This window comes from Carettochelys insculpta, chromosome 19 (assembly GCF_033958435.1).
Source record: "Carettochelys insculpta isolate YL-2023 chromosome 19, ASM3395843v1, whole genome shotgun sequence".
Classification (NCBI taxonomy): Eukaryota; Metazoa; Chordata; order Testudines; family Carettochelyidae; genus Carettochelys; species Carettochelys insculpta.
The window spans coordinates 1742199-1753278 of record NC_134155.1 but is presented as its reverse complement, the minus strand read 5'-3'; the positions used below and the strand labels follow the sequence as shown (position 1 = coordinate 1753278).

General features: G+C 62.5%; 1 protein-coding gene across 3 annotated transcripts; it reads left to right on the top strand.

The window, feature by feature from the left end:
• The first annotated feature begins 1029 nt into the window (after nt 1-1029).
• On the top strand, nt 1030-10843 carry PIGS (phosphatidylinositol glycan anchor biosynthesis class S). Of its 3 annotated transcripts, XM_075013465.1 has the most exons (12): nt 1030-1069; nt 1835-1974; nt 2914-3025; nt 4387-4476; nt 5053-5144; nt 5760-5970; nt 6327-6469; nt 6567-6681; nt 7070-7215; nt 7579-7679; nt 8085-8295; nt 9364-10843. In XM_075013465.1, the coding sequence occupies exons 1-12, from the start codon at nt 1051-1053 to the stop codon at nt 9637-9639; spliced, it is 1656 nt and encodes a 551-aa protein (XP_074869566.1). In that variant the 5' UTR covers nt 1030-1050; the 3' UTR covers nt 9640-10843. The 3 variants fall into 3 exon arrangements, with proteins under 3 accessions (XP_074869566.1, XP_074869568.1, XP_074869569.1); XM_075013467.1 differs by lacking the exons at nt 1030-1069; nt 2914-3025 and having other exon boundaries at nt 1851-1974; XM_075013468.1 differs by lacking the exons at nt 1030-1069; nt 1835-1974; nt 2914-3025 and adding an exon at nt 3288-3382.
• Nucleotides 10844-11080: the final 237 nt, after the last annotated feature.

Sequence of the window (11080 nt, the reverse complement as noted above, 5' to 3'; positions counted from 1 at the left end):
GCAGTGCTGGGTGCAGGTCCATGGGGCGGGGTTGCAAGGCTGGGTGCAGCGCAGGGGACCAGGTCCATGGGGGGGCGGGGTTGCAGTGCTGGGTGCAGGTCCATGGGGGGGGGACCAGGACCATGGGGGGTTGCAGTGCTGGGTGCAGGTCCATGGGGCAGGGTTGCAAGGCTGGGTGCAGCGCAGGGGACCAGGTCCATGGGCGGGCGGGGTTGCAGTGCTGGGTGCAGCGCAGGGGACCAGGTCCATGGGGTGGTTGCAGTGCTGGGTGCAGGTCCATGGGGCGGGGTTGCAAGGCTGGGTCCAGCGCAGGGGACCGGGTCCATGGGGTGGTTGCAGTGCTGGGTGCAGGTCCATGGAGGTGGGGACTAGGACCATGGGGGGTTGCAGTGCTGGGTGCAGGTCCATGGGGGGTTGCAGTGCTGGGTGCAGGTCCATGGGGCGGGGTTGCAAGGCTGGGTGCAGCGCAGGGGACCGGGTCCATGGGGTGGTTGCAGTGCTGGGTGCAGGTCCATGGGGGGGGGCTAGGACCATGGGGGGTTGCAGTGCTGGGTGCAGGTCCATGTGGGGGGGCCCAGGACCATGGGGGGTTGCAGTGCTGGGTGCAGGTCCATGGGGCGGGGTTGCAAGGCTGGGTGCAGCGCAGGGGATCAGGACAATGGGGGGCCTTGCGGGTGGGGGCGGTGCCTCCAGTCCTGGCGCAGTGGCGGAGCAATATGTGGGTCGCTCCTGCCGGCGCAGAGCAGCGTTTTTGGGCCGCCCTAAACACGCATGCGCGACGATGATTGCTGTGCGCAGGGCCGGCCCCGCCCACTTGTCCCCGGTGCCGGGAGAGACAGTCTCGGCCGCATGTGCTTCCGAGGGACCCGTAGCGGACTGGCTCTGAGGCACCGCCCCTCGGTGCTTAGGGAGCGTTGATTGGGCAGTGCTGCTGTGTCACGCAACCTGCGCTTTCAGTTTGCACCGATTCGCTGTCGGTGGGCTGCCCGGCTTTGATTGGCTGGGCGTGAACAGGCCCCGCCCCCTGAGGTCCGGGGCCGCAGAACCAGCATGGCGGCTGACGAGGCGGGTGAGGAGCTGGGGGCGCTGGACGATGATGCTCGTGTCAGCGGCCGTGGGGGGAAGGGCCCCGAGGGGTGGTCGGGGGCGAGGACGGAGAAGCGCCCCCCGAGGGGTGGTTGGGGGGCTCGAGGTTTGGGGGGGCCGGGGAAGAGGCTCCGAAGGGGGTTCCGGGGCGGGGCGAGGACGGAGAAGCGCCCCCCGAGGGGTGGTTGGGGGGCTCGGGGTTTGGGGGGCCGGGGAAGAGGCTCCGAAGGGGGTTCCGGGGCGGGGCGGGGCGGGGAAGCGCCCCCCGAGGGGTGGTTGGGGGGCTCGAGGTTTGGGGGGCCGGGGAAGAGGCTCCGAAGGGGGTTCCGGGGCGGGGTGGGGAAGCGCCCCCCGAGGGGTGGTTGGGGGGCTCGGGGTTTGGGGGGGCCGGGGAAGAGGCTCCGAAGGGGGTTCCGGGGCGGGGCGGGGAAGCGCCCCCCGAGGGGTGGTTGGGGGGCTCGGGGTTTGGGGGGGCCGGGGAAGAGGCTCCGAAGGGGGTTCCGGGGCGGGGCGGGGAAGCGCCCCCCGAGGGGTGGTTGGGGGGCTCGGGGTTTGGGGGGCCGGGGAAGAGGCTCCGAAGGGGATTCCGGGGCGGGGTGGGGAAGCGCCCCCCGAGGGGTGGTTGGGGGGCTCGGGGTTTGGGGGGGCCGGGGAAGAGGCTCCGAAGGGGGTTCCGGGGCCGGGCCGGGTGTCTGGGGCGGGGAGCCGGGCTGGACCCCTCACACGGCCCACGTGATCGTGCCCGCAGAGAAGGCCCGGGGGAAGCGCGCTGCCCTTTCCTTCGCTGCTGTCGCCCTGGTGCTGGGGCTGCCACTGTGGTGGAAGACGACAGAGACGTACCGGGCCTCGCTGCCCTACGCGGAGATCAGCGCATTGGGCTCCCTGCAGGTAGGGCGCTGGGCCCCGCGGCGGGTGACGGGCAGGCTGTACTCTGGATTCCCCGGGAAGGGGCAGGAGTCCTGATCTGGCTGGGACGGAGCAGGGTGTGCCCCTTGCAGGGAACCGCTCCCAGCCAGGCCTGGCTGCAGCCTGCTTGGCCTCAGGACTCACCCGCAGTCAGTGCCATCCCCACCCCACGGGAAGAGCCAGCCCAGAGCAGACTTCACTGTACTCCCTTCCTGGCTGGGTCCCTTTTCAGCCCAGTGCTCAGGCTATGGAGCCCAGTGCTAATGGCAGCAGCATATGCTTTCTGGACTGGAAGCTGGGTGGCTCCAGTGGCTGTTGTGTGTCCCCATCCCCAGCGGAGGAAGTGAGTGCTGCCCAGCTGGGTCCCTCTCTTCAGTCCTCCCAGGGCACAGCACTGCCCTTAGATTCAGGCCTTCCTGCTGGAAGGTGGTTCTGGAACCAGGAGCAGAGTGGTAAGGGGGAAACTCCAGCTGGTAAGTGCCTCCTGAATACACTTGGCGTTCAGTGCTAGCCTGGGCCTGGCTAGGGCCTGGCTGACCTCAGCAGATCTGTCAGCCTCAGGCTCTTGATGCAGACAGTGGAGTTTTTGGTTGGTGGCAGCAGCAATTTAGCTGTCTCCGTTCACAGGATTCAGATACTCCTGAATTGTTCCAGAGCCCCAGGAACTCTGAGTGGGCTGGGCCAGGGATGCTGGAACAGATTTTGTAGTCATTGAAGGAAACTGTAAATCCTGTATATAATGGACAACACTTCAAGCTGGGGGAGCTGCAACACCCCTAGTTCCAGCACTTGTGTCTGGGGATGGTGAAGGATGGTCCTGGGTCTCCCAAAAGGGCTGTGAGAAGGGTATGAGGAGCTGACAGCTGGGATGTTGGTAGGGGAGGTGGCTTTTACTGCCAGCTAATGCTGCTGTTTGCTCAGTTCCAGCTGACTGTGCCTGTCTCAGTGGTCTTTGCCAAGGGGGCTCTGTCAGGAGCTCAGCAGAGGAGATTACCTTTTGCAGACACAAAGGAGAAGGAGAGCTTCTTAAACTGTAAGCACCTCTGCCTGCTGGAGCTTGGGTCTTTGCTTTGTGCTCTGTAAACGTATTGTTTTCTTGAACCTTCCCTGCAAATATCACCACTGACCCTGTCCCTCCCTCTGGCTCTCACTGAGCTCTGGGCCTACTCCGGCTGGGGCCAGCAGCCCTGCCCACCAAGAGCCCAGGTATGATTTCAAATAGGCAAGTGATGTCTCTGCTTTCCTCTCCAGCTGGGGATTAAGATCCCACTGAGTCTGGGACTGTCTCCCACAGCCTGGTGTCAGTGGTGACTCTTAACCTAGGGGGAGTTACTTATCTTCTCTCGGCGGACAAAGGCTGGAGCAGCTTTACTCCAAGCATGAGTCTCTTGTGAGTCCTTTGCAAATAGGCGCCAGGCTGGAGAGGGGCTGGCTGGTGAGATGAAGGCTGGGGCATGGAAAGCCAGGAGCACTGCCTGCTTTCTGCCTTTGCCCCGGGGCTGCTCCCCTGCTTGTATCCCAGCCTGCAGGGTTGGAACAAGGAGGAGACCGACGATCCAGGCCTGCAGGGAGCCTAGGAGGGAAGTTCGGAGTGCTGAGTGTAGCTGGGAGTGCAGTGTTCCCGAGTGTCTGGCGATGCACCTTATTGAGGGCGGGGAGCATGAACTGGAGTGAAACGAAGGGAAGGAAGTTCCTGGCCACTGAGGTGGCTCATGTGGAAGTTGTCTGCCCAGGGAGGGGAGCCCGATCACTTGTCACACGTCAGATTGGGAGCGTGGCTTAGTGCACCATCCTGTCTGTGGGCACGGGCCTGCTGGGTTGTAAGGCCTTGCTCAGCTCTGCTCTGAGGGGAGGCTAAAGACACACACGCAGCTTGAGGAAGTTAGTGTTACCCTTTCATCAATGGTTCCTTACTGGTAGGGCCCTAGCAATATCCCAGCTGTGAAAAACGTGTCACAGACTGTGCAATAAGCCTTTCCTTGTGCAATCAGAGGTCTCCTTGTTCCTCAGGTGCCCTGTCAAAGGGGGCTGCCTACCTCCAACTGGGCAAGGGAAGGGCAGGACCCACCCCCACCCCTGCAAAGTGCTGTGGCAATGCCTGGGGCTGTGGGGGGGACCAGACCCAGCTCTCCTTTGTTGGAACCTCCTGCAGCTGTGGTTTGTGAGAGAACGAGGGAGACTCACCCCCGCCCCCCCCCACATAAAAGTTCAGGTTTAAACAGCTGAAAACATGAAATGTACCAATTTTCAGATCTTCTGGCTGTGAAATTGGCCATGATGAGCCATGGATTTGGTAGGGCCCTACATCCTGGGGTTACCAGCCTGGGGCCCTGCTGTTGGAGAGCCCAGCACCCAGGGCCAGCTGCTCTCACCAGCTCTCTTCTTTCTCCACAGCCAAAACAAGCATTACTTCCCGCTATGAGATGGCTTATCGGAGCGCAACAGCCACAGAGCAGGCAGCCTTGGCCATGGCCACAGTGCACGGTACGGTTCTGTAGGGCATGTGGGCTGCAGCCTTGGGATGTAGCTGCCTTTGGGCGGAGCTAGCAAAGAGCAGGGCACGCTGCCTCGGCCCTGGTGCTTGCAGCCAGCCCTGCCCTTTGGGTATTACTCTGCAGTCGTCAGGCCTGAGTAGGATGCAGGTAGTGGGGTGCACATTTGGCAGCTGGTGAAGTTGCTGCTGTTTGCTTGCCCAGAAACCCCTGGGTTAGGGGGAGCAGAAGGCCTGTGTTCCAGGGGCCACTGGGCAGGTGGCCCAGGAAGCTGTTCTGGATTGCTGCTGATCACTGCTACGTGGCGCTCTTGGGGCACCGGCATGGGGAGTTCTAGGAGCCTGGGGTGGGTGCAGGGAGCTAGCAGTGACTGGGGAGAGAAACTTGTGTTGTAGTGGCGGCTGTGAAGGAGCCAGCTGATCCCTGCCTGGAGAGGGGTTCCCCTCTCTGGAATGCATCATTTGGGCAGCCAGTAACTTCTGCCTCACCCCCCACGGGATGCTGCCCGTGCTACCTGCGTGTGCAACGTGGGCTGCGGTTCCCAACACTAACTCCTTTCTTTCCCTAGAGACAGACATTGCACTGCTTCCGCTGCAGGAGAACTCGCTGGGGGCTCTCACTGTGTATGTGATCCCAGACACCTCCCTTCTCCTGCCCCAGGTACAGCGTCCTCTGCTGGGAGTGCCCATCCCCTTGCTCCGGGACCAGGAGCGTGGCTCAGAGCATTTTGGGGTACCCGCTGCTTCCCCTGAGAGAGACCTGTGTCCCTGGTGCAAGAGAGCAGGCAGATAGCACCGCCCCCTCCCACCACGGGATTGTGCTGGACAGGGACCTGCCTGTGCAGACGCCCTATTTCCCCCGTTGCTCTTTCCTCCTGGCGTAGCACAAGGGGCGGAATCACGTGGAGGGGCAGTCGGAGAGGGAGGGATACATTCTGCACAGAGAAGCTTTGCGTGGTGTGTGCCTCGGGCAGGAAGGGCAGTGGCTCTCCTGTGTATTTTGTGGGGTCTCCCCTCCCCCCATGGGCCCCTGATAGTGGTCCCGCTCCTGTCCCAGCCAGGGCCACTGCCGAAGAACCAGGACCATTTTGCCTGAGGGCTGAGGCTGCTCTCTGTGGAGCTCCCCTGGCCTCTTTTCCTGTTCTAGGCACAAGAAGGGATTGGTGTGGGGCACCCTGGGAGCACTGAGCCCCGTTTGCTCGGTTCCCAGGTGCAGGATGGGGACACACCTGGCCCCTCCCCAGAGTCCTGGCTCACTGCCCTGCCTTCCCTGCAGGGCGTTGGCGTGTACATTGGGACGCACCGGAGCGCCGTGATGAGGTGTCCACAGGGCTCGCGGGATGTCCTGGCTGCCACTAGTGCCCGGGTGCAGCAGATTGCGCAGGCCATGTCCTTCACCACTGACTCTATCGCCGCTGCCTTGTCTGACCGCGTCCCCACGGACCAGCTCGGCACGGACACGAGGCGCCCCTTCAAATCCAGCCTGGGTAGGGGCGCCTGGCTTGGGAGGCCGTCCCATGCTTCTCTGCAGCACATGGTCTGTCGTGGGCAGGCCTGGGGGCCCACAGAGCCCTCCTGAGCCACCTTCCTTTCCCTACCCTGTGACTCCCAGGCACCCCCTTCTCTTGAGCAACAGACGCTCGGGCCTTCCGCATGCCCTGCAGGCCCCTCTCATGGCACTTTGTGCCGCTGTCCAGGGGGGCTCTGCTCAGGAGAGTGAGGCTGGTCTCCCGGGGAGCTGCTGCTCATCCTGCCCTGGACATGGCCACACACAGGAGGTGGCGGGTGGTGCTGCTGCTGCAGGACGTTGCTGTAGCCACTGTGCTCTGCTCTGCTCTCCCAGGGTACGAAATCACCTTCAGCTTACTGAACCCGGACCCCAAGTCCCACGACGTGCACTGGGACATCGAGGCAGCTGTCAGCAGCTACGTGCAGCCCTTCCTCAGCAAGCTGAGCTCTGTGGCCAACTTCTCGGTGGCCTCCCAGGTGAGAGGCGGGTGGGAGAGGGAGGGCCTGTCCCTCCCGGTTGCCCACAGGGGTGGTCTCCTTCCCACAACATCCCTCTCTTTGATGATCCTCTCAGATCTTGTACTATGCTGTCCTGGGGGTCTCACCCCGCTTTGACGAGGCCTCCTCCAGCTTCACCCTGAGTGCCGCCAGTCTCCCCCATGTCATTAACCCCGTGGAAGCCAGGCTGGGTAAGTGCCACCTTCCCGCCACACCACAGCTGCTGAGGGGAAAGGCAGAGACCTGCGCTGTCCTGAGGCCCAGGCTGCCGTATTGCTGACCAGTTACCAGGGCAGATCCCTGTAAGGGGTGTAAGCTGAGACCCAGCAGAATTCGTGCGGTTTGTGACCCACATGGGGTCTCAACATATGGCCGATCCTGGAAACATCAGTGTAATCTCCAGGCCTGGGCCCCTTCCCAGGAGCAGGTTGAGCCTGGCCGCCCTGTCGAGTGGTGGGGAGGGTCTGCTCCTGCTTTGGTAACATTCCAGCACTGAAGGGCAAGCAGCGTCCCTGCTGCCTGCAGGAGTTTGCCGGCCCTGGGGACTGCCCCATGAGTGCTCACTGTGTGTTGCTTCAGGTTCCAGCGCTGCCTCGCTCTACCCCGTGCTGAACTTCCTGCTGTACGTGCCAGAGCGCATCCATGCGCCACTGTACATCCAGGACAAGGACGGTGTGGCTGTGGGGACCAACGCCTTCCACAGCCCCCGCTGGGGTGGGATTATGGTAAGGAGGAGGTGCCTGGCCTGGCCCGGCCCAGTCCAGACCAGTATGAAAAAAGCCTCACTGGAGGGTGGACGCAGTCCCTTTGGAGCCCTGCCCCTTTGCTGTGCTTGAGAGCTCCCAGGCTCAGCAGGGTCCTGCAATGCCCAGGGCACCCTATGGGCTTATTCCACCCGGCCCCGGTCCACAATGGGAGGCTGCCCGTGTCTGGCCTGGGTCTGGGGCCTCTGGCTGTTCCCTGAGTAGGACGGTGCTGCTGCTGAGTGCTGCGGAGTGGCCGAGCACTGCGAGTGACTGCCGGACCCTGTGGGGAGGCTGTAGGGGGCAGAGCCTTGGTCTGGCTGCCCTGGGACATTCTCTTTGCAGGTGTACAACATTGAGCACCCAGCCCCTGCCAAGGCCTCTCTCCCGCTGCGGGTGGACGTGGACATGGTGCGAGTGATGGAGGTGTTCCTGGCCCAGCTCCGGTGAGGACCCTGCTCCCTGTTCTGCCCCAGCTGGTCCATTTGTTCAGTCCCAGCAGAGCAGCATGCCCCCAGGGCTGAGATGCTGCCTGTATGGTGCCCCTGCTCTGGCAGCCTGGCGCTGGCTCTGTGTTCTCCTGGGTCCTCTGCCAGAATGAGGACAGACTCCTCCTGGGTCACTGGCTGGTTGGGGTCAGCAGCGGCATGGGGCTCCCTTTTCCCCTTAGCTGCTGGCCCAGGCTGGGGGCTGGAGCTGCCCTGGCAGATGACCTGTAGCGCTGGTGGCTGAACTTGCTCCAGGAAAGGCAGGCGAGACACATGCCCGTTGCACGTCTCTGCTGCAGGGGCTGTGAGCACAGGGAAGAGCTGGCCTGGGGACATCTCTGACCTATCCCATCTCCACCACAGGCTGTTGTTTGGGATCTCCCGGGTGCCGCTCCCAGAGGAGTTCCTGTTGGCGAGCCCTGGAAGTGAGGGCTTGGCAGACTGGGAGCTGGACCGCCTGCTGTGGACCCGGACTGTTGAGAATATTGCCACGGTGTCCACCACCCTCACCTCTCTGGCCCAGCTGCTGGACAAGATTGGGAACATCGTCATCAAGGATGATGTGGCTTCTGAGGTGGGTGGGTGCTGGGTGGGTCCCACGTGACAGCTTGATGGCTGCCAGCATCACAGTGCCCTGTAGGTTGCTGCTGCCAGAGACCCCGTCTCCCCCTAGTCTTGGGTATTGATTTCCCCTCTTGGGGAGCTGGAGAGGCCCTGACAATTGTTGCCCTTAGCCTAGAGGGCTGGACCGAGCCTGCCTGCTTGAGTCACCTGGAGGCCACAAGGGTGCCCTCTAGGACTGAGACGTCTGCGTCTGTCGCCCCCCTCTCAGTGACTGGACCCTGCCACAGCTTCCCTGCGGGTTCTGCTAAATGCTCCCCTGGTCTGCGGGCTGAGAGCCCTAGCAGCCCTTGCAGGAAAGGCTGCCCTGCAAAGTGAGGGTGCAGGTGGCAGCTCTGCTCCCTGCCTGTATGTCCGACCAGAGTCAATGCAGCTCTGGGGCAGCATGTGGATTCCAGTCCCCTCTCCTGCTTGTGACGGTCCCGGGCAGACCCACGGCTTGCTCTGGTTACCCCGAAGGCACTGGGGTTGCGCAGGTGCAGCTGAGAGCATAGAAAATAGTGAGGCCGGACAGGCATCTGGTAACCTGTTCCCTGTGAGCCGAGCATTTGGGCAGCCGCCCAGGAGAGATTCAGGTGCTGCTGAGCTGATGAGCAGAGCGCCCACCACCGGCAGCGGGTTTTCTACTGGTGGTGTCCAGCTACACATGGCTCAGTGCACAGAACAACCTCTATTCCTGTCCTGGACGGAAGGAATTGTAGGGAGCGGTGCTGGGGACGCATAGGAGCAGACGGCTTGTCACGATGGGCTGGTCTCCACTAAAGGGACAGTCAGAGCTGGCTGGTTTACTGGGTCTGTTTAGGTACAATAAGTGGACCTCCAGGTCTCTGCATCGACTCCTGTGGGAGGAAAAGAGCCGGCGGAGTTGACGGGATGTACAGAGGCTAGTCCAGCTCTTTACAGCAGATCCAGACTTGACAGCCCAGGGTCTGCCCAGTTCCTGGCACTCCTGGGGCCGCCTAGTGTCTGTGCCTCCTTTGTCAGGCCTGGCTGTGCCCTGACTGTTTTTGGTCCCACTCAGGTATACCGTGCAGTAGCGTCAGCGCAGACTGCGATGCTGGAGCTGGCCTCAGGCCATCTGGGGGCGGCGTTCCAGGCCAGTAAAGAGGCCGTCACCTCTTCAGAGAGGGCCTTCTTTGACCCTTCGCTGCTGCATCTCCTCTACTTCCCTGATGACCAGAAATTTGCCATCTACATCCCTCTCTTCCTGCCCATGGCAGTGCCCATCTTGCTGTCCCTGGTGAAGATTCTCCGGGAAGCCAAAGAGAGCAAGAAGGAGCCTGCAAAAACGGACTGAGCCCGTCTGCAGCTGCGCCCTGGGGCAGAGGAGCTCAGTGCCTGCCGGTGCGGGAACAGTCAAGCCCTGTTAGCAGGCTGGGACTCACGTGATCCTTCAGGAATGTGGGAAGAGCAGAAAGTCTGGCAGAAATATGGTGCTGGGTCTGAAAGCAAGGCTGGGAACCAGCATACCTCCTTGCCAGCGTGGAGCTCTCGGGTTTGCCTTTGCCTGGGGGTTAGCAGGGATGCCAAAGGGGAGGCCTACGCTGCAGACAGACAGCTGTGGCTGGCCCGTGCCGGCCGACTCAGGCCATGGGGCTCTTCCTTGTGGTGTAGGTGTTGGGACATGTGCTGGAGCCTGGGCTCTAGGACCCTGCGAGGTGGGAAGGTCCCGGGGGTGGGCTCCAGTCCCCCTCTGGATGTCTGCTTGGAACAGCCCCATAGCAGGAACCCCACAGACCCATCTCAGACACACGGGTGGGGTTTCAGTTGCCTGGTAGCTCACTGGAGTGCAGCATGGCCACCGCTGCATGTGCCTGGTCACCTGAGCAGAATGCCTCCACCGGCTGTGTCCAAGGCCGCAGGGCATGTGCTGCTTCAGCATCTTCCAGCTACTGCAGCCGGCTCCAGCAGCAGCCAGCAGAGCAGGCAGTGTTGGGCCCCATTCCCCAGGGGCTCTCGGGTGAGTCAGGCAGTCTGGGGCTGGCTTCTGGGTGAGTCTCTGGAGTCTCTGTCCCCTGGGAGCGCTTTAGCCATCTGCCTCCTTCCAGCGTGTGTGCCCTGGGGCTACCGAACATAGGGACAGGGACAGCTGTGGGTGCCTTCCTTTCTCTCCTTCTGAGAGCCCTGGTTTTTGCCTGGCCCTGCCCTCCCAAGGTGTGAACTTGCTACCTTCCCCAGTGTAGGGCGCATGGAGAGGCCAGCCTATGCCTGTGTGTGGGGCAGGGCTTCCTTGCCGAGGTCTCACACATGGAGAGTGCTGCTCATGCTGCAGGGCTGCTCCAAAATAGCTCTTCCATATCTTAGCTGTCCGCCCCTGCACACAGTCCTGCGGGTCCATGGCAGAGTGGGGCGGGGGCTGAGTGGGAGGGCGATACACTGACCACAGGCAGCCCTGCAGGTCCCTGGCAGGAGCCCTGAGTGGCAGGGTGGGGCAGGGGCTGAGCGGGAGGGTGATGCACTGACCAAGGTTGAAAGAAAGGAAGTTTTTTAATAAAAGTACAAGCCAGGCTCGGCTGAGGACAGCTGCTCTTTCTGGGGAGGGGAGCAGCCTGGGTCCCTGGCCAGCCTGGCCTGGGGAGATCCTGCCCCTCCAGGTGACCTGAGCCAGTGCTACTTTCCCACGGTACAGCTCCTCTGTCAGATGGGCTAGATCCTGGAGAGCGGGGGCATGTTGTGTTGTTTCCAGCCAGTGTGTGTGTGTGTGTGTGTGTTTGCCCTGGGGGAGGGGAAGCTTGCTG

Bases quoted from the DNA above. Each gene is read 5' to 3' on its own strand.
- PIGS (XM_075013465.1), top strand. The intron at 5,971-6,326 runs GTAGGGGCGCCT...CTGCTCTCCCAG, and splicing joins CCCCTTCAAATCCAGCCTGG to GGTACGAAATCACCTTCAGC. The intron at 7,680-8,084 runs GTGAGGACCCTG...TCTCCACCACAG, and splicing joins GTGTTCCTGGCCCAGCTCCG to GCTGTTGTTTGGGATCTCCC.